At 68.4% G+C, this 19873-nt stretch overlaps 1 protein-coding gene across 1 annotated transcript in view; it reads right to left on the reverse strand.

The window, feature by feature from the left end:
- Window positions 1-19873, reverse strand: part of PIEZO1 (piezo type mechanosensitive ion channel component 1 (Er blood group)) — a 28424-nt gene that overhangs the window by 4709 nt on the left and 3842 nt on the right. The window contains exons 2-34 of the mRNA XM_075715093.1: window positions 16105-16200; window positions 14757-14879; window positions 14334-14376; window positions 14077-14239; window positions 12918-13056; window positions 12561-12774; window positions 12189-12354; window positions 11873-11977; window positions 11671-11755; window positions 11490-11581; window positions 11139-11399; window positions 10957-11068; window positions 10614-10792; window positions 10395-10543; window positions 10017-10196; window positions 9851-9939; window positions 8742-8899; window positions 8491-8667; window positions 8223-8348; window positions 7930-8130; window positions 7632-7836; window positions 7385-7489; window positions 5615-5768; window positions 4235-4478; window positions 3993-4089; window positions 3747-3915; window positions 3578-3667; window positions 3348-3430; window positions 3032-3103; window positions 2001-2104; window positions 1834-1927; window positions 316-396; window positions 48-220 (exon numbers count right to left, since the gene is read on the reverse strand). Of these exons, the coding sequence (XP_075571208.1) occupies window positions 48-220; window positions 316-396; window positions 1834-1927; window positions 2001-2104; window positions 3032-3103; window positions 3348-3430; window positions 3578-3667; window positions 3747-3915; window positions 3993-4089; window positions 4235-4478; window positions 5615-5768; window positions 7385-7489; window positions 7632-7836; window positions 7930-8130; window positions 8223-8348; window positions 8491-8667; window positions 8742-8899; window positions 9851-9939; window positions 10017-10196; window positions 10395-10543; window positions 10614-10792; window positions 10957-11068; window positions 11139-11399; window positions 11490-11581; window positions 11671-11755; window positions 11873-11977; window positions 12189-12354; window positions 12561-12774; window positions 12918-13056; window positions 14077-14239; window positions 14334-14376; window positions 14757-14879; window positions 16105-16200 (4529 nt within the window). The remainder of the gene's footprint in view (window positions 1-47; window positions 221-315; window positions 397-1833; window positions 1928-2000; window positions 2105-3031; window positions 3104-3347; window positions 3431-3577; window positions 3668-3746; window positions 3916-3992; window positions 4090-4234; window positions 4479-5614; window positions 5769-7384; window positions 7490-7631; window positions 7837-7929; window positions 8131-8222; window positions 8349-8490; window positions 8668-8741; window positions 8900-9850; window positions 9940-10016; window positions 10197-10394; window positions 10544-10613; window positions 10793-10956; window positions 11069-11138; window positions 11400-11489; window positions 11582-11670; window positions 11756-11872; window positions 11978-12188; window positions 12355-12560; window positions 12775-12917; window positions 13057-14076; window positions 14240-14333; window positions 14377-14756; window positions 14880-16104; window positions 16201-19873) is intronic.

Below are 19873 nucleotides of genomic sequence, written 5' to 3' on the forward strand. Positions count from 1 at the left end.
CTGCCGCCCATCCCCGTGCCCCAGCGTGCCCCCGTCCCCGGGCTCACCGTGGCCAGCCGGCGCGTGAGGACGTATCTCTCGAGGCGCAGGACGGTGGACATGTCGGCGTGCTCCCGGGTGCAGGTGTCCAGCCACTGGGTCAGCCCGTCCACCATGGCCCGGCACAGCACCCACAGGAACCGCAGGGTGTTCAGCGCCCGCTGCAACACGTTTCCCCGCTCTGCCGGGGACAGGAGAGAAGGAAGGGGGTCATTTCATGGCCGCTCAGACCCCCCCCCAGCACCCCCCTGCACTGCAGTGCTGCCGCCCACCTACCAGAGCCCTCCTCCTCCTCTTCCTCCTGGCCTTCAGCCTCTTCGGGTGCCTCCAACTCCTCTTCCCTCCCTCCGCTGTCCCCTGCAAGGCAGGCAGCGGGTCAGAACCCCCTCAGGAAGGGGTAGCACTGCCTCAGCAGGGGATGGACATTTTTGGCCCCCGTTGGGGCTTTCCCACTCATCGCCCCGTCCCCCCTGCATCCCGCTTAAAAACCAGCGCGGGCACCAAAAAGCTGCACGGCTTGTGCCCAACCCCATCACAGCCATCAGAGAGTCCACACACACACCCCAGGAGCCCCACTAAGGTGATGCCCCATTACGGGATGCCAACAGCAGCCAGCGCAAACGGCGGGCATGGCGCAGGGCTGTGTCCCCTCCTGGCTCCCTGTCCTGGTTTCGGCTGGGATAGAGTTAATTTTCTTCCTAGCAGCAGGCACAGTGCTGTGTTTTGGATTTAGTAGAAGAATGCTGATAACACACTGATGGTTTAGTTGTTGCTCAGCGCTGCTTATGCCAGGCAAGGACTTTTCAGCTTCCCATGCTCTGCCAGGTGCACAAGGAGCTGGGAGGGGGCACAGCCAGAAGAGTTGATCCAAACTGCCCCAAGGGCCATTCCATACCATACGGCGTCATGGGCAGTATAGAAACTGGGGGGGGTTGGCCGGGGAGCAGCGATCGCTGCTGGGAACTGGCTGGGCATCGGTTGGCGGGTGGTGAGCAATTGCATTGGGCATCACTTGCTTTGGATATTATTATCATCATCATCATCATTATTATATTGTTATTATTATTGTTACTATTTCACTTTATTTCAATTATTAAACTGTTCTTATCTCAACCCGCGTGTTTCTCACTCTCACTCCTCCAATTCTCTCCCCCATCCCATCGGGGTAGGGGGAGTGAGCGAGCGGCTGCGTGGTGCTGAGCTGCTGCCTGGGGCTGAACCACGACACTCCCCCAGCCCCATTTTCATCAAATCGTTTAGGTTGGAAAAGACCTTGAAGATCATCCAGTCCAACCATTAACCTGACACTGCCAAGTCCACCACTAAACCAATTAAGGGGAGAGGAATAATTAATTTCATGTTTCCTGGCTTGGGGGCTGGATTATTTTTTAATGAAAGTAAAACTGGGAATCATTAAGGTTGGAAAGGACCCCTAAGATCATCAGTCCAACCATCAACCCAACACCCCCATGCCCACTAAACCATGTCCCCAAGTGCCACCTCTGCCCGTTTTTTGAACCCCTCCAGGGATGGGGACTCCCCCACCTCTCTGGGCAGCCTGGTCCAATGCCTGACCACTCTTTCCATGAAGAAATTTCTCCCAATATCCAATCTAAACCTCCCCTGACACAGCTTGAGCCCATTTCCTCTCATCCTATCGCTTGTTCCTTGGGAGAAGAGCCCGACCCCCCCTCCCTGCCCCCTCCTGTCAGGAGCTGCAGAGCGATCGGGTCTCCCCTCAGCCTCCCCTTCTCCAGGCTGAACACCCCCATTTTGGGGTTCCGGCACACCCACCTGCAGCGACCTCGGCACCGGGTAGCTCCGGCTGCGCCTGCTCCTGCTGCCGCAGCGCCGTCCTGGTGTTGGTCACCCAGGCCTGGTAGGCGAGCTGGAGCAGGGAGAGGGGCCGTCAGCACCCCGTGGGCACCGCCAGACCCCCCCGGCCCCCCAGCCACACTCACCTGGAAGGCGCTCTGCCTGCCCGGCCGCGGCTCCTCCGGCACTGCCGCATCCTCCTCCTCCTCGCTGTCCGACTCGAAGAGGAAGTATTCCCCCGAATGCAGCACTGCCGGGGCGGCACGGGGTGTCAGAACATGGCCAGTGCCACGGCACGGGGTGTCACGGCACGGCCGGTGCCCAGCAGCATGGCACGGGGTGTCACGGCACGGCCGGTGCCCGGTGTCATGGCATGGGGTGTCACGGCACGGCCGGTGCCCAGCAGCATGGCACGGGGTGTCACGGCACGGCCGGTGCCCGGTGTCATGGCATGGGGTGTCACGGCACGGCCGGTGCCCAGCAGCATGGCACGGGGTGTCACGGCACGGCCGGTGCCCGGTGTCATGGCATGGGGTGTCACGGCACGGCTGGTGCCCAGCAGCACGGCACGGGGTGTCACGGCACGGCCGGTGCCCGGTGTCATGGAATGGGGTGTCACGGCACGGCCGGTGCCCAGCAGCATGGCACGGGGTGTCACGGCACGGCCGGTGCCCGGTGTCATGGCATGGGGTGTCACGGCACGGCCGGTGCCCAGCAGCATGGCACGGGGTGTCATGGCACGGGGTGTCACGGCACGGCCGGTGCCCGGTGTCACGGCACGGGGTGTCATGGCACGGTTGCCATCTCCCCAGGGCTCTCTGCCTGACACGGTGACGCCGGCACGGTGCTGAGGACACCCGTGGGGATCTCCGCTGGGGACAAAGACTCAAATCCCGCGTCCCCAAAGCAGGGTCCCACCAGTGCCGGCATTTAGAGGAGACCGATGCCGGTGACCCCAAACCCAGCCCGGCACCCCCAGTCCAACACCCCGTTAGCGTTGGGGAGCGAAGAAGCCCTGGTTAGTGCCTTGCGGCCCAGCGTGGGGACGGGGGACATGCAGGGCATCACCTTGCCGAAAGCACCGTCACCGCTGCTCCCCGCGGGTGTTAGCGGTCCCCGGCGGAGGGACCTTGCCGAGGGGCTGCGCCCCGTTATGGCCCCCGTGCCGGGGCAGTACCTGCGGCGTGGTCTAACCATGGCCGCCACCACCGCTCCCTCCGCCGGGAAGGGTCCGCCGGGCTGCCGGGCGCTGTGGAACAGCAGATATGGGGGGGGGTGGGGGGGTGGCTGAGCACGGCCACGCTCGGTGCACCCACCCCTGGCGTGGGGCAGAGCCGAGGGGGCGGGGAGGGGGGTTCACCGCAATGCTCCGTGGGGGGCTTCACCGGGACAGGCATCGGCGGTGCGTTGCCGTCACCCTGCTGTGCCCGGAGAGGGGTGGGGGGGACAGGAGGGGACAGAGGGGGACAGGAGGGGACCCCCCCGGCTCTTACCTGGCCTGGCCTCCTCCTCGCCGGTGCCGCCGGGCAGCCGCTCCTGGTGATACTTCTCCTGCTTGGCTCGGATCCGCTCCATCCTGCCAGGCAGAAGCTGCTGCGGAGCCCGCTCCCCAAAAACCACCCCCCCGGGGGCACCCCCATCCACCCCACCCACACAGGGGTGCTCCAAGGTGCCAGTGGCTGCAGGGTGGGGGGTCCCAGGTGTCCCCCCCAAACCCACTCACTGCCGCTTCAGCTGGGCCAGTGACTTCTTCTCGGCTTGCTGGTGGGAGCGTATGCTCTTCAGGATGCTGGCCTTGAACAACGCGACGCCTCTGCGGGGACGGCAGGAGGGTGAGGGGGGGCCACTGGCACCCCAGCACCCACGGGGACCCTCCGGGACCCCAACCCCACCTGGAGGCCTGCAGGGCAGAGGCCTGGAGGTCCAGCATGACGTGCAAAAAGTAGTAACTGAGGAAGACGCGGCGCTGGAGCAGGAGGAAGAAGAAGCAGATGCTGTCCCAGATGATGCCCGCCTCCTCCACGGGCAGCGAGCAGTCCTGGTCCTTGCCCATCTCCTTGGCTGGCAGGCAGAGACGCGGGCAGGTCAGGCAGCAGCCCAAAACCTGCGCCCTCTGACTCCCCAGGCCAGCAACTCACGGTCGTAGTAGCCCTTGACGGTGCAGACCAGGCTGAAGAGCTGGATCACCCAGCAGAAGTTGCTCTGCATCTGCTGCACGAAGACGCAGGAGAGGAGCTGCGGGGAGAGAAGGCAGAGCGCGGGGTTTGCCCGGGGATGGCGAGAGGGGAACGGTGCGGCCGCCCGTCCCCTCCCCAGGGGGTGGGTGGCCCCAAGAAGTCGCCCAGGGGCCGTTGCACGGCCGGGGACCGGCAGCCCTCACCGACAGCATGTTTTTGGAGATGATGACGGTGATGTTGTAGAGGATGAGGCAGTCCCAGAGCACGAGGCGTGCCCGCGCCGGCTTGCGCAGCATGGCGGTGCCGAAGAGGAGGAGGTAGAAGCAGGCCAGCAGGTAGCCGAGGCCGAAGAGGCTGATGCGGGTGGCCCCGGTGATGAAGACCACCACCAAGACGAACCAGAAGAGGTAGCGGAAGACCACCACCTTCGCCATGTCCAGGTACGAGCTGTGGGATGGGGTGCTCAGAGCAGGGGCCCCGTCCCCTCCCAGCACCCACGCTTAGCGCTACCTGGGTTTGGGGTGCAGCGAGGTGCTACCCCACACCCCAGCCAAACCAGCACAATCCCAGTCCCTGCATCAGCCCTGTCTGGGGGGACAAAGTGCCTTGTCCCAGTTTACGAGGTCCCAGTGCCCACGGGGGTCCTGCACCGTCACCGGCGCTGTCCTGGACCACCCTCGGGGGTCCCAGCACAGACTTGGGGTGCTCCCAGTTGTGGGGGTACCACCCTCATGACAGGGGGTCCTGTTCCAGCCATGGTGGGGAGTGTCCTGTCCCAGCCTAGCATGGGGAGGGAGGGCTTCCCTGGCCCAAAGGGGTCCCAGTGTCGCTGGGGTCCCATCCCCATCCTAGGGAATCCCAGCCCAGCAGGTCCCAGTGCCTGCGGGTCCCATCCTGTCTGTACCTCAAGGGGTCCCATCACAGGAGATGGGGTCCCATCCCGGGGACGGGAGATCCCCAACACAGGAGAGGGGGGTCCCATCCTGGGGAGGGGGGGTCCCAACGCAGGAGAGGGGGGGTCCCATCCCAGGAAGGGGGGTCCCAACACAGTAGAGGGGGCATCCCAACACAGGGAGAGGGGGCATCCCAACACAGGGAGAGGGGGGTCCCAACACAGGGAGAGGAGGGGTCCTAACACAGGGAGAGGAGGGGTCCCAACACAGGGAGAGGGAGGGTCCCAACACAGGAAGGGGGGTCCCAACACAGGACGGGGGGGGTCCCATCCCGGGAAAGGGGGGTCCCAACACAGGACGGGGGGGGGTGGTCCCATCCTGGGAAGGGGGTCCCAACACAGGACGGGGGGGGGGTCCCATCCTGGGAAGGGGGTCCCAACACAGGAGAGGGGGGTCCCAACACAGGAGAGGGGAGGTCCCAACACAGGAGAGGGGGGTTCCATCCTCGGGAGAGGGGGGGTCCCAACACAGGAGGAGGGGGGGTCCCATCCCGGAAAGGGGGTCCCAACACAGGAGAGGGGGGTGACAACCTGGGAAGGGGGGTCCCAACAGAGGAGAGAGGGGGTCCCACCCCAGGGAGAGGGGGGTCCCACCCCCACAGCCCCGTGCCGCGCGACGGCGAGCGCCCACCGGCAGTGGATGAAGTTGGGCGTGGGGTTGCGGGTGTCCCGCGCCAGGTCGAGCCGGTCGGCGTTCTCGCCGGCGGCCCGCAGCCACTCCTCGGAGCGCTCGGCCTCGAACACCCGCCACTGCTGGGCCGCGCACAGCAGCAGCACGAAGTCGTCTGCGGGCACATGGCTCGGGTGGGCGTGGCCCTGGCAGACCACGCCCTGAAGGAGGCGTGGCACCCACCAAGACCCTCCCCAAAAGGGTGGGGCAGCCCAGTCCACGCCTCCCCGGGGTATGGGGTTCATTCACCCCCCAAGGGGTGTGGCTCTCAGGCTCCTCCCCCTCTGGGGTGTGGCTTGCAGCAAGCCCCTCCCATGGGCGTGGCTCTCCCGGCCCCTCCCAAAAGTGGGTGGGGCTTCAGCCAAGCTCCTCCCAACGGTGGGCGGGCTCTTCCCCAGCTCCTCCTCCCAAAAAGGGGGTGGGCACCTGTCAAGCTCCACCCCGAAGGGGGCGTGGCTGCTTTTAGCCCCTCCCACCTCCCCCTCTGGTCACACCTGGGGACAGGACGGGACCCCCATGGCTGGGGCCGGGGTGGCCCATGGGCAGGGGGCTGCAGGGGGCTGCCAGGGGGCTGCCAGGGGCTGGGGCACCCCACGGGCAGGGGGCTGGAGTGGGGGGACCCAGCACCCCACGGGCAGGGGGCTGGAGTGGGGGGACAGGGCACCCCACGGGCAGGGGGCTGCCAGGGGCTGGGGCACCCCACGGCAGGGGGCTGGAGTGGGGGGGACCTGGCACCCCACAGGCAGGGGGCTGGAGTGGGGGGACCCAGCACCCTACGGCAGGGGGCTGGAGTGGGGGGACAGGGCACCCCATGGGCAGGGGGCTGCCAGGGGCTGGGGCACCCCACGGGCAGGGGGCTGGAGTGGGGGGACCTGGCACCCCACAGGCAGGGGGCTGGAGTGGGGGGACAGGGCACCCCACGGGCAGGGGGCTGCCAGGGGCTGGGGCACCCCACGGGCAGGGGGCTGGAGTGGGGGGACCCAGCACCCCACGGCAGGGGGCTGGAGTGGGGGGACAGGGCACCCCACGGGCAGGGGGCTGCCAGGGGCTGGGGCACCCCACGGCAGGGGGGCTGGAGTGGGGGTACCCAGCACCCCACGGGCAGGGGGCTGGAGTGGGGGGACCTGGCACCCCACGGGCAGGGGGCTGCCAGGGGCTGGGGCACCCCACGGGCAGGGGGCTGGAGTGGGGGGACCCAGCACCCCATGGGCAAGGGGCTGCCAGGGGCTGGGGCACCCTGTGGGCACGGGGGCTGCCAGAGGGTGGAGTGGGGGGACCCAGCACCCCACGGGCAGGGGGCTGCCAGGGGCTGGGGCACCCCATGGGCAGGGGGGCTGGAGTGGGGGGATCCGGCACCCCACAGGCAGGGGGCTGCCAGGGGCTGGGGCACCCCATGGGCAGGGGGGCTGGAGTGGGGGAACAGGGTGCCCCATGGGTAGGGGGCTGCCGGGGGCTGGAGGGGGGGGACCTCGCATCCCACGGGCAAGAGACTGGAGTCGGGGGACAGGGCACCCCATGGCAGGGGGCTGGAGTGGGGGGACAGGGCACCCCATGGGCAGGGGGCTGCTGGGGGCTGGAGTGGGGGGACAGGGCACCCCATGGGCAGGGGGCTGCCGGGGGCTGGAGTGGGGGGACAGGGCACCCCATGGGCAGGGGGCTGCCGGGGGCTGGAGTGGGGGGACCCAGCACCCCGCGGGCAGGGGGCTGCTGGGGGCTGGGGGGGGTACTCACTGATGAGGTTGGTGGATTTGGGGGCCACAAAGAAGTCGGGCAGGTAGAGCCACTTGATGAGCGCCGAGTTGATGGGGAGCGCCTGGTTCCAGCGCCACGGATAGTCTGGGGGGGCAAGGGGGGGCAAGGGGGGGCACGCTCAGCGCCAGCCCCCCGGCCCCTTACCCAGGGCAGGCAGCCTGCCCACGCACGGACCTCCGCCCCCCTGACCCCCCCGCGAAGGACGGGAGCCCCCCGTGCCCCTTACCCACGCAGAGGGCGGGCGGCATGCCCACGCACAGCAGGTACTGGTAGAGGAGGAAGACGACGAGGAAGAGGCAGTACTTGGGCCAGAGGCGGGCGATGGCCGCCCGCCGCCGCCGCGTCAGGATGACGACCAGCCAGCAGCCGTGCAGCATCACCATGAAATTCATCCGCTGCCCGATCACGTTCACCGTCATCAGGAAGCAGATCTGGAGGGAACGCAGAGGCTCAGCCCCGGGGTGCTGCGAGCGGTGGGACCCCCCCCCCCCCCCCCCAACCCTGCCGCGGCACCCGCTCCCCACCTCCAAGCCAAACTTGTAGTAGAAGTAGTTGAGAAAGTATTTGGCACAGCTGCCCAGGCCGTGGTCGAGGTGCTCGCGGGAGATGTCCTCAAAAATGGTCTCGGTGACCGGGGCCACCAGTTGGTGCTGCTTTCGGTAATACTCCTGGCGCCGGTACACCACCGCCTCGAACACCAGCAGCAGCAGCACCAGGAGGTGGTTCTGGGAGAAGGTGAGGGGGTGCTCAGCACCGTGGCACGCCGCTGAGCATCCCCCAAGGTGGTCCCCGTGGATGGGGGCGTCCCCGTGCCCACCTGGATGTAGCCCAAATTGGGGTAGCCCTTGCGGATGCCGAACCAGTTGGCGGGGTCCACGGGGCCGCGGTACAGCGTGGAGTTGCCCAGTTCCATCGGGCTCAGGTTGGTGCTGTTGAGCTGGGGCTGCAAAGGGGAGCACCGCTGGGCGTCAGCACCCCTCGCCCCTGCCGCCAGACCCCACCTCCAAGCAGGGAACCCCCCCTTTGCTGCCACAAGCACCCCAAGAACCGGGAATCCCCCCCCCCCAGCGCAGCTGCGCGGGTACCAGGGTGCAGTTGCTGGAGTACTCGCTGGGGTTGACGATCTTGAGCTGGTAGAGCATCTTGCAGACGATGATGATGCAGGTCCAGACGGTGGAGAGGCAGGAGGCCATGTGGCGGAAGCGGCAGTAGGGCATGGCGAAGGCCCACAGCAGCACCAGCAAGAAGTTCATCAGCGATACCTGGGGCAGCGGTCGCGTCAGCACCCCGGGTCGCCCGGCCGAGCCCCGCCGCCCCGGGGTCCTGAGGTTGGTACCTCCTGCAAGGCCACCCAGACGGTGTAGAGAGCCACCAGCTTGAGGACGTGGAGCTCGAGCAGGCGCCCCACGAAGACCTGCCCGCGGGTCAACGTGTCCGAGAAGGTCCAGCCCAGCACGATCAGGCGCTCCAGCACCAGCCCCCATTTGGTGGGCGCTGCGGGGACACGGACCGTCACAGACACCCCCACAGCCACCCCGGCTCGGAGGACACCCCAATCCATCCCTGCACCCTCCCAGCCCCTTCCTGGCTTGGAGGATGCCCCAACCCATCCCCACGCCCTCCTGCACTTGGAGGACACCCCAATCCACCTCCATACCCTCCCAAACTTGGAGGACACCCCAATCCCATCCCTGCACCCTCCCAGCCCCTTCCTGGCACAGAGGACACCCCAACCCATCCCCGTACCCCCCCAGACTTGGAGGACACCCCAATCCCATCCTGCATCCTCCCAGCCCCTCCCAGACTTGGAGGACACCCCAATCCCATCCCTGTGCCCTCCCAGACCCTTCCTGGCTCAGAGGACACCCCAACCCACCCCTGTACCCCCCCAGACTTGGAGGACACCCCAATCCCATCCCTGCACCCTCCCAGACCCTTCCTGGCACAGAGGACACCCCAATCCCATCTCCATACGCCCCCAGACTTGGAGGACACCCCAATCCCATCCCTGCACCCTCCCAGGCTCACAGGACACCCCAATCCCATCTCCATACGCCCCCAGACTTGGAGGACACCCCAATCCCATCCCTGTGCCCTCCCAGACCCTTCCTGGCACAGAGGACACCCCAATCCCATCTCCATACGCCCCCAGACTTGGAGGACACCCCAATCCCGTCCCTGCACCCTCCCAGGCTCACAGGACACCCCAATCCCATCTCCATATGCCCCCAGGCTTGGAGGACACCCCATCCCTGCACCCTCCCAGACTTGGAGGACACCCCAATCCCATCCCTGTGCCCTCCCAGCCCCTTCCTGGATTGGAGGATGCCCCAACCCATCCCTGCACCCCCATACCCCATCCTGGCTTGAAGGACACCCCAATGCACCCCCTGTCCCCTGCCAGCCCCTGCCCAGCACCCCATCCCTGCCGTCCCTGCCCGGTACCCTGTGACGCGGTGTCGGAGTCGCCCATCCCGGCGTTCTCGGCAGCGGCCGCATCCCGCAGCAGCCGGCTCCCGTGCAGCTCCTCAGGCCTGCGGGGAGGAGGGCTCAGCGCGGGGACGGGGGGCTGGGGGTGCAGGGGGGGGATGACCCCGGCACGGGGCCCCACCTGGGGATGTGACAGGGTGACGGGGTGGCAGCAGGGATGTGCTCCAGGTCGGTGATGTGCATGAACGGACGGTGGAAGTAATGGAGCTGGAGGATGCAGGCCAGGAGGAAGAAGCCTGGGATGAGGGTGCTGGAGAAGAGCTCGGAGACGCTGAACTGCTCCAAGCCCAGGTCGCCCAGCCTGGGCAGAGAGGGGAGGGTCAGCGCGGGGCCGCATCCATCCCACCCTGCACGGCCACCAAGCCAGAACGCCGCAATTCAACCCCAACTCCCCCCCGTGCCTCAGTTTCCCCATGCGCAACGCATCCCTCGGCCGTGCCCCGGTGCCAGCACGGAGCTGGCGGCAACAGGGAGCCCGCGGTGGCTCAGGGACACTCACTGCTCGTCGGTGAAGCCCGTCAGGTTCCTCCAGTACATGGGGAAGTCCTCAAACTGGAAGGTGTAGACGGCGATGAGCACCAGCATGGTGTACGCCACCACCAGCCACCAGAAAGCCTTCAGCACCTTGCGCCACAGGCTGTAGTACACCTGCGGGGACGGGGACATCAGCGGGGCCACGCCGGCGACGGGGACGAGGAGGGGTCCCCGGCCCCCCTACCTGGAAGAGGGTGAGGCAGAGGAGGAAGAGGAACATGTAGACGATCTTGTAGACGACGAGGCGCCCGGCGAAGCTCACCACGATGAACATGCCGGCGCAGACGCAGATCCAATATTTGGCGTAGAAATCCCGCACCAGAACCCCCAGCGCCTTCAGCACGTCCCGCTGCCGGCTGGGCTCTGCAAGGCAGGGAGCGGGGGGCTGCAGGCAGCCGGGCGGGGGGCATGCGTGTGTCCCCCAAAATCGCTCCCCGGCAGCCGCCTGCCTCCGGGGCACCCGCACCCCGGGGACGCTCAGCCCGGAGCAGGGTCCCCTCCGGGTGGGTGACGCCGGGTGTCCTCACCCGTGTCCGAGATGGTCACCTCCAGGAGAGGGGTGGCCGGGCACCTCCTCGTTAGCAGCTTCTCCTTAACGAACTGCCGCAGCAGCAGCCAGAAGGTGAGGGTGAGCAGGAGCTGCGGGGACAGGCGGTGAGCGGGGACAGCCGGCGGCCAGCGGGGACAGGGACGGGGACACCGGGCTTACCTTGGCCCCCAGGTCCAAGCAGGGATATTTGGGGTGCACCAGCCCCAGCTGCTCGAGGCTCATGAAGCCGACGCGGGTGGGCAGCTCGGGGGCCAGATCCATGCCCCAGACGTACTGCAGGCTGCAGAGAGCGATGCCGTAGAGCAGGAGGAAGGGCGAGCAGAGCATGGCGAAGTGATGCCGGCTCCGCACCGTCCAGATGAGGCACGCCCAGAGCAGCAGCACGAAGGTCAGCCAGCTGTGGTAGGTGATGCTCCACACCTGCGGACAAGCAGGATGCGGCCGCTCGCCCGGGGCTCGAGCCGGGAGGCTCCCCCCCCGCCGCGCCCGTCCCCTCCCCAAACCCCTCACCATCATGGCGATGAGGGCGCAGACGTAGCTCTGCTTCATGACGACGTGGCCCAGGGCGTGCAGGGGCAGTCGCTCCGCCGGACGCCTCCTGCCTGGCCGTGGGGAGGGGGACCGTGAGCCGACCCCCGGGGGCCGCGGGCAGGGCTCGGGGCGGGGGGCTCGGTGGCGGGGACGGGCTTACCCGGCTGCGGCGAGTTGGCCATGACGTGGACGGTGCAGTTCTCGGTGCCGCTGCCTGGCTTCCCGGTGCCGAGCGACAGCATGGGCTGGGGGGGAGGACAGAGAGGGCTCAGAGCTCACCCTGGCACCCCCGGAGCACCCAGCACCCATTCCCCGCCAGCTCGGGCATCGCTTGGTGGGGGCACAGCCCCCTCCAAACCCACCTTGGTGTCCTCAGCCACGCCGTCAGTGTCCTTGGGCCAGCTCTCCAGCTCCACCAGCTCCCTCTCCGGGCACCTCGCCGGCGGCTGTGCCGGCGCGGCGGTTCTCTGCGAGGGACAGGAGCCAGGTCAGAGCACCCCGCAGGATCATGCCCGCTGTCCCCCTGCCCAGGCAACCCCCCCCCCCACCGCCGCAGGCACCCCACTGCCGCCCGCATCCCCTCCACCGAGCACCCCCGGTGCCAGGGCTGGGGCAGTCGGAGCAGCACGGCGCGCCGGGCATCGGCACGGGGTGCGGCTTGGCCCTGCAGCCCCTCACCCTGGCATCCAGCCGGCGTAGCTTCACCAGGGTGGCCACGGTGTAGTAGAGCAGGAGCAGGATGCCAGGGTTGGCGTAGACGGGCCAGGGGTGGCCGGTGTTGAGCACCAGGGCGTTGGGCCGGGAGCAGTTGCGGTACAGGACGATGTCCTTGAAGCCGAACACCCTGCGGGGACGGAGCGCATGGCATTAGCACCCACCGGAGCCGGGACCCCCCCGCTGCCAGCCTGGGTCCCGTCCCGGCGCTGGCACGGCACACGGCTTCACCAGGCAGCCTCCGGCCACCCTCCCCAGCGGGATGGGAGCCAAGCAGGGTGCCGGGCTGGCCGCTCAACCGGGGTGGCACGGGGAGCTCCGGCACGGCTCCCTCACCGTGCCCAGATGGTGGGGGGCGGGAAGACCCCCTGGACGAAGGGCGACTGGTAGGCATAGAGGCAGAGGAGGTGGCCACCGGCGTAGACGCCGACGAGGACGCAGAGGGTGTCGAAGGCCAGGCGGCTGGCGGGGAGGTGGCAGGCCCACCACGTGCACAGCCCCACGAAGAGCAGGTAGTAGACGCTGGAGGAGGCGGAGGGCAGGGTGATCCCTGGGGAGCAACGCCCCGCGGGCAGTCAGTGCGCGGCCGAGCGTCCCCCGGCCATGCAGCCCCCGGCCGAGCGTCCCCTCCGGCGGCATGGCCGCCGAGACCCCCGCCCCAGCTCCCCGCATGCCCCCACGTCCCGCACCCACCGGCCAAAGCCAGCAGCAGGATGGCCAAGCCCTTCCCGGCCGCCCAGAGCAGCCAGTGAGCCGTCACCCGCAGCCTGGCGCTGAGCGGCGTGTCCCCGTCGGCCGCGCCACCGCGCCGCTCCACGTCCTCCTCTTCCCCCTGCCAGGCGAGGAAAGCACGGCGTGAGCCTCGCAGCCCGACCCCGGGCAGCCCACCGGCTCCAGGCCGCTCCTGGCCGTGCCTCAGTTTCCCCATTTGAGGGAGAGCACGGGTGGAGGGCCTGGGGCAGCCTGCCCAGCGCCGTGCGGGCGCGCAGCCCGGCACCTGGCCGTGTTTATCGCATTAGCCGCTTGGAAAGCGCTTTCGAAAGGCGGCTGTTTTTCTTGGCGCTGGCACCCAGGTTCCCAGCACTGAGCTTTTTTCCACACTGCCTCCCGCGCTGGCCCCGCGCTCAAGGCGAAGGCATTCGCATCGGCCGCCGCTCCGGTTACAGCCCGGCCGTGGCCGGAGCCGGGCCGGTGAGCGCCCGTCACAACAGCCCGGATCAGTGGGGAGCGCCCCAAAATGGGGCTGAACCCCCACGGGTGTTTGCTGAGCTGTTTGCCATCAGCTTGGGGTTGCGTCTGCCTGGGTGACCCCGGTGCCACGAGCACGGCATCCCGGTGCCCCACTGGCACTGCCAGGCTGGGCTGGCATGGCACGGCGTGGCACGGCACCCAGCCTCTTCACCCGGCGGGCTCAAGCTGGGTGCCAGCGTGCCGTGATTGCCCACCCCGCTGCCCTTCCCAAGCCCAGGGGTTTCAGTGTGACGGTGCCAGCCGGAGCCTGGGGGCGCGGGCACTGCGCTCCCCCAGCCGTCAGGCAGCCCCGCATCAAGCGGTGCCGTGGGACCGGGCTGTTTGCCGGGATCCCTATGGCAACACGGGAGCAAACAAGGGCACTCCTCCGCGGCTGAGTCACCGTCACGATGACCCAGCCCTCCACCGCTGCCCACTCAGCCAGCGTGGCCAAAACTGCCCCAGCATGGGTCCCCGGCCACCGGGACGGCCCCGTGGCAAGCCCCCGTGTCCCAGGTTGCCCTCCCTACGAAGGAGATGGAGACCGGCCGCCGTGCCGCAGGGATTCTGGCAGGGGCTCGGCGGGCGGGACGCTGCCGGCAGTGCCGGGGTCGGCTCTCACCTGCTCAAGGGGCTCCAGGGATTCCAGTCTCCGGGCACGGGAGGCAGCGGTGGCCTTGGGGACGAGGCGGCGGCACAGGCACAGGCAGAGGGACGAGACCACCAGGATGCCGACGTCGGGTGCCACGAGACGCACCGAGTTGGGGATGTCGCTCAAATCCAGCCTGGAGCAGGGGAAGCGGGGCAGGGGAGGGCTCAGGGGTGCTCCCCCCACCACCACTGCCAGCCCCCAGCCCCCCACCGCCGCGGTACCCTTACCTGGTGACCCCGATGTGCCGGGCAAGGACCTCCCAGGTGCTGCCTGCGGGGAAGCAGGGAGGTGTTGAGTTTGGCAGACCCCGCGCCAGCAGGCTCCGAGCCCACCCGGAGCAGGCGGCTTCCCAATGGGGAGAACCCCCCACATCCATGGGGACCCAGGACGGGGTCTGTGCCCAGCACGGCGGCCACTGAACGGGCACCCTGGCATGGCACAGCGTGCCCCGGGTGCTGGGCACAGGGCTGGGACCCCGCAGAGACTCAGCAGCCCCCCCCAGCACCCAGCAGGATGGGATCCCCGCGCCCACGTGTCACCGTCTCGGGGGTCCAGCCCCGGGGCACTGCGGGGAGGGGGTGAAGCCTGGGAGAGCAGAGGGGCGGGCGTGGGCACCCCCATGGCAGGCTGCCCTGGCACCCCGTACTCACAGCTGGGCCCCAGAAGCTGGTCCAGGACGGGCAGCGTGTACAGGCATATTTGGAAAACGAAGTGGGCGAGGAGGAAGAGGATGCTGGTCCCCAGCAGAGCTTTGAGGAGGCGGCCGGTGTGACCTGCGAGACACGGGCACCCCATTACCCATCACCCGAGGTGACCCCGGAATGCACCAGCATCCCCAGCGGGGACCCAGCACCCCCAGGAAGAGCTGGGAAGGGGTCTGCCCCAGGGACACGGTCCCACCAGGACCTTGCACGTCTCACCGTGCGCCCAGCGCAGCCTAAAAGCACCCTTTCTGCTGCATTACTGGAGAAACTGAGGCACGGGGCAACGCAAGGAGCCAGGGCCCCGGGACCACGCTCCCTCCCCCTGCCCCTGCAGCACCCTCCCACCCCGCTGGCACCGGGCGCTTCCCGGCCCCACTGCACCGGCACTGGCATCGGGATGCAGCTCACCATCCCCATCCCGATCCCTGGTGGAACGTCCTGGGGGGTGGAGGGGGGGCTGTGGGTGGGCGCCAAGGGGTCCCCCGCACCGCCAGCCCCGTCAGACCTTCCACCAGCTGCAGCCGTGCCCCCATCCCACCCGGCTCCTCGGGCCGCACGCCCGTTTTCCTGGCCATGGGGACAGGCAGCGAGCCCACCGCAGCTGCACGCCGGCCGGGGAGCGGCCAAAAACTCTCCCTCTGCTTGGGTTTTTTTTTTTTTTTTTTTTTCCCCCTGTAAATCCACGCGAAGGCTCTCGAGCAGCGCCGGGGCCGCGCGAGCCCATGAAATATTCAGAGGGCAGAGCTTTTAGCTGCGGCCGTGCCAGGCACTGCCGGCTTGCGTTGCAGCATGGCTCGGCCTGGCACAGAGGGCACGGAGGCAGCAGGGCTGCGGGCACCCGCTGCCCACCGTGGGGGGATGCATCCCATGCACCCACGCACCCACCACGGGCGATGCATCCCCCGCACGCCCACCGCAGGGGGACGTGCCCCACGTGCCGGGCAAGGGCGGAGGGGCTGCTCGTGGTACATCCCTGCCCAGCCGGCGGGCACAGCCCAGCCCTGAGGTTTTTGGTTAATAAGGCTGGGGCTCAAAATGGCCATTTTGTAGCTGAAGGACTATTAATAGCCGTGCCGGGCTATAATTAACAGAGCGAAGCTGCCACGCGGAGCCACGCTGCCCGGCCGGGGGGAAACCGCAGGTTAAGGAGGGCAGGTACCTGCCGGAGAGCGGCTGGCAGCCCCCGCGCTGCCCAGCTCCCCGGGGCCAGAGCTGCCTGCGTGCTGCCTGCATGCTGCCCACCCCGCTGCCCACCCCGCTGCCCAGTCCCCGCGCCCCAGGCTGAGCCCCTTACCTCCGGCGGAGCATGGGGTGGGCCCCGGGAACCAGGGCAGGAGCAGCAGGAAGAGCAGGTACACCAAGGAGAGGACGTTGAAGCGGAAGAGGCAGGCTGGGGGCAGAGGTACAGGCAGGGTTAGCGCCAGGGATGCGGCACGGGGAAGGGGCTGCACCCCACCAGGCTCCCAGCTGCATCCCCCCCTACCCTGCAGACCCCTGAGGATGGCACCCCGACCTGCACGGCGAGGGACATCCCAAAATGAGAGACATCCCAAAATGAGAGACATCCCAAAATGAGAGGCAGTCCCGGACAGGGGCTCAAGCCCCCCGGGAGATGCCGGTGGGAAGAGCGGGACGTGGGCGGGAGCCCGGGCTGGGTCGGTCCCAGTGACCCATGCAGGTGGCACGGCAAGGGGGAGGTCCCAGATGCGTGGGGTGACAGAGGGACGAGAGCAACGAGCAGAATCTGCCGCATTTCCACATCGGTCCTGCAAGACCACGCCGAAGTTTGCAGGGACCCTAAGGCCGGGCTGGGACCCCCATTGCCAAACTGGGACCCCCACCCGCTGCCGCCCCGGGGCTGGCACAGCCCCTCACTTGCACCCAGCCCCGTTGCAGGCGTGCGACCAGCTCACCACCTTCCCCCTCGCTTATTTTTAGACCTAAATTACAGCTTGTTTGCAGGTGTGAAACCGTCGGAGGAGCTGGGCAGGCGGCGGGGCTGAGCCAGCGCCCCGGGGAGCTGCCGCCGGCGGGGCCGGGGACCGCACAGCGGGGACATCGCGGGGCAGCTGCCACCACGGCTGGGGACGCAGCGTTCCCGGCGGCTGCACGGCGCGAGCGGTGACAGACGCCGACAAATGCGCTGGCGCGAGTCGGGACCGGCGGCACGGCAGCCCTGCGGCCGCCCGGCCACGAGGCCACGGTGATGGGCACAGCGGCTGCGAGACACCCACAAAAAAATCAGCGCCTGGCCGGAGAGGAAGGAAATCACGAGGGGCTGCGCAGCACAGCGGCTTCGCTTTTTAATGGTGCCCTTGCTCCAGGCAGTCCCAGGGCATCCCTCTGTCCCCTCCTCTGCTCCGTAGGCAGCCCGGCACCCCGGGGACGGCAGGGGACCCTCGGCGGGTGCGGAGGTCGTGGGAGGAGAGGCACCCAGGGACGCACCCGACAGCCCGGGGCACGTCCCACGCAGCACCCATCAGGGCTAAAACCAGTCCCTGGCCCCGCTGCAGGGTCCCCAGCTGCCTCCCTGCCCCGGGGGAGCGCAGGCAGCCCCCAGGCACGGGTTGGGGGGCACGGGGAGCCCAGGGTGGGGGGACGGGGACCGCCATCCCAGCGGCCGCCTCTCTACGGTGACCCCAGGACGCGTCACCTCCCCGCACGCTGCTGAGGCTTGCTGGCTACGTTTCGGCAAACCATGATCTCATGGAGCAAATATTCCCTTTCCCGTTCCAGTGGTGACGGGGCCGAGAGGAGCCTTCCCAGCCCGGGGGCGAGCTGCTGCTCCGGCTTACGTGGGAGCCGCCGGTACCCCCTTGGCCACCGGCACCCCCAATCCTGGCACTGACCCCCCTGCGCCGTGTCCTTGGGGGTGACCCAACCCCAGCACGAGCCCCGGTCCCGTGCTGGTGGCACGAACCGGCTGTGCCGGAGCGCCGCTGGCATCGCCTGGGTTGGGGTCTGCCCGAGAGCTGCGGGGAGGACGGGGATGGCGGGCACCGTGGGGAGACCCACAGGCATCGCTGGGCACACACATGCTGCAGGGACCACCCGCACCCGGAGCAACAGCCGTGACCCACGTATTTTATGCCGCCAGCCCCTTGGGATTGGGGACATTTCTCCCTGGCAGGGGCTGGAGGCAGAGCAGCACTCCCAGTGGCAGCGGCTCAGGGTCGCCTGTGGCACCAGGAAGGGCTGGCAGCAGCTGCCTGGAAATGCAGAGCACCCTGCTGCACCCTGGGGCTGAACCAGCACCCATGGGACCCTCTGGCCCATGGGTCCCGCTCCACCCCGGCTCGAGGCATCACCGGGAAAGCTCCTGGCAGGGTGGGCAGTGCTCACCAGCCCCAACCAGCTTTTAAGGGCTCAAGTATGAAAAAAGGGGAAGAAAAAAAAAAAAAAAAAGACACTGACAGCGTGTGGGACAGGGAGCAGCCTCCCAGCACGGCGCAGCCCAGTTTGGGAGCACCCACGGTGCCCGGTTTTGCACCCACGCCTCCTCGGCACAGCCGGCTGCACCGGGCATGCCGTGCCGGCGGTGCATGGGTGCTCTGTCCTGCACAGTCGGAGAGGAAACCGGTTCCCCACCGTGCTGACAGTGGAGAAAACACCAGCGTGGGGAGAAAAACCAGTTTGGTGTGTGAGGAGAGCAGCCCCGCGGCGAAACCCGCCCTCCCGCACCCACCGTCCCGGCCAGGAGCCAGGCGGGTGCAGCGTCGTGGCACCCACCATCCCGCTCCCCATGCGAGCAGCACCCATCGCCCACGGTGCCCCGCGGTCTCGCCTCTGCTACACGCACGGGGCAGGATCTGGCCCGCGCTGAGCATCCCTCTTGCAGGGTTATCCCGGATCCGCACCCCAAACCCCCCCCTGTCCCGTGACCCCAGGGAGTTCACCGCCACCGCAGCCGGCACCGGCAGCGAGCAGCACTTGAAATATTAAAAATGTTAACATGCCGGGAGGAGGATAAATCGCAGCGCCGGGGAGCTGGGCGAGACCTCCCGGGTTTCCTTCACGCCAGCCTTTAATCTCCCCTTGAGGTCTCCCCGTGGGAGGGGAAGGGGGTCACCGGGGACCCCAGGGGGTCATCAGGACCCTGTGGCAAGGGTGGGGGTGGCCGGGAAGAGCCAGCACCGGGGTCTCTCCCATTGCAATCGGGACAGGGAAGCGCGGGAAGGGCGGCTGCGGGAGAGGGAAGGGGTCTGGTGCAGCCCCCTCCCCACAAACCGGGCACCATCCCGCGCCCAGCCGGCTCCCAGGGACAGATCCATACCCAAACGCGTGGGGAAAGGGGGCTCCCCGGACCCCGCTGGCTGCGGGGAACCCCACGCACCGGCCCCGCAGCACCACCTGCCCCGTGCCCGCGCACGGCCCAGACGCCGATGGGCACCGGTGCAGCCGCCGGCTCTGCGGGGACCTGCGGCCGCTGGGGGTTAATTAGCAGAGCTCTTTAATTCCCTGCTATTTTCACACAGACCCGTTACCTGCTGCCGGGAGCCGGGCAGCTCTGCCAAACCGCTTCCCCGCAGCCGGGTCCTGCCTAACAGCCCCCAACCGGGGTCCCCGGAGTCTGGGGGGACCCAGGCAGGGTCCCCAGGGTGTCACTGGGCACCCAGGACCCCGCGCTCTGCACTTGCTGGCTGCAAACCAGCGGCAGGCTACCGAACCCCGGCCGCAGAGGCTCTCCCCATCCCAAAATCCAGTCAGCCCCAAAGCAGCGAGCCCCCCGGGGCCGGCAGAACCAGCCGCCGGCATATTCCCAGCCCCGGCTCCTCTTTCCGGGAAGAGGGAGCAGCCCCGCCGGTTCACCCGCCGTATCCTGTTTTTGTGGAAAGTTAATCCCGCTCCCGCCGGCACCCGGCCCCGCTCCCCCGGGGATGCTGCAGGAGCTGCCCCGGGAGGGCACCGGGCCCGGTGCCAGCGGGTGCCGCGGCTACCAGCCCGGGAAACCCCAGCAGCCGGCCAGCGGCTCCGGGAACGGGACAGGGAACGCGGCGGCTTTGGGGATGGGTGCTCGCCGTCACCCCAGTGCCTGGGGACACCCCTTTCCCCGGCACCCCCGA

The sequence above is a fragment of the Pelecanus crispus genome, chromosome 8 (genome assembly GCF_030463565.1).
Source record: "Pelecanus crispus isolate bPelCri1 chromosome 8, bPelCri1.pri, whole genome shotgun sequence".
Taxonomy (NCBI): Eukaryota; Metazoa; Chordata; class Aves; order Pelecaniformes; family Pelecanidae; genus Pelecanus; species Pelecanus crispus.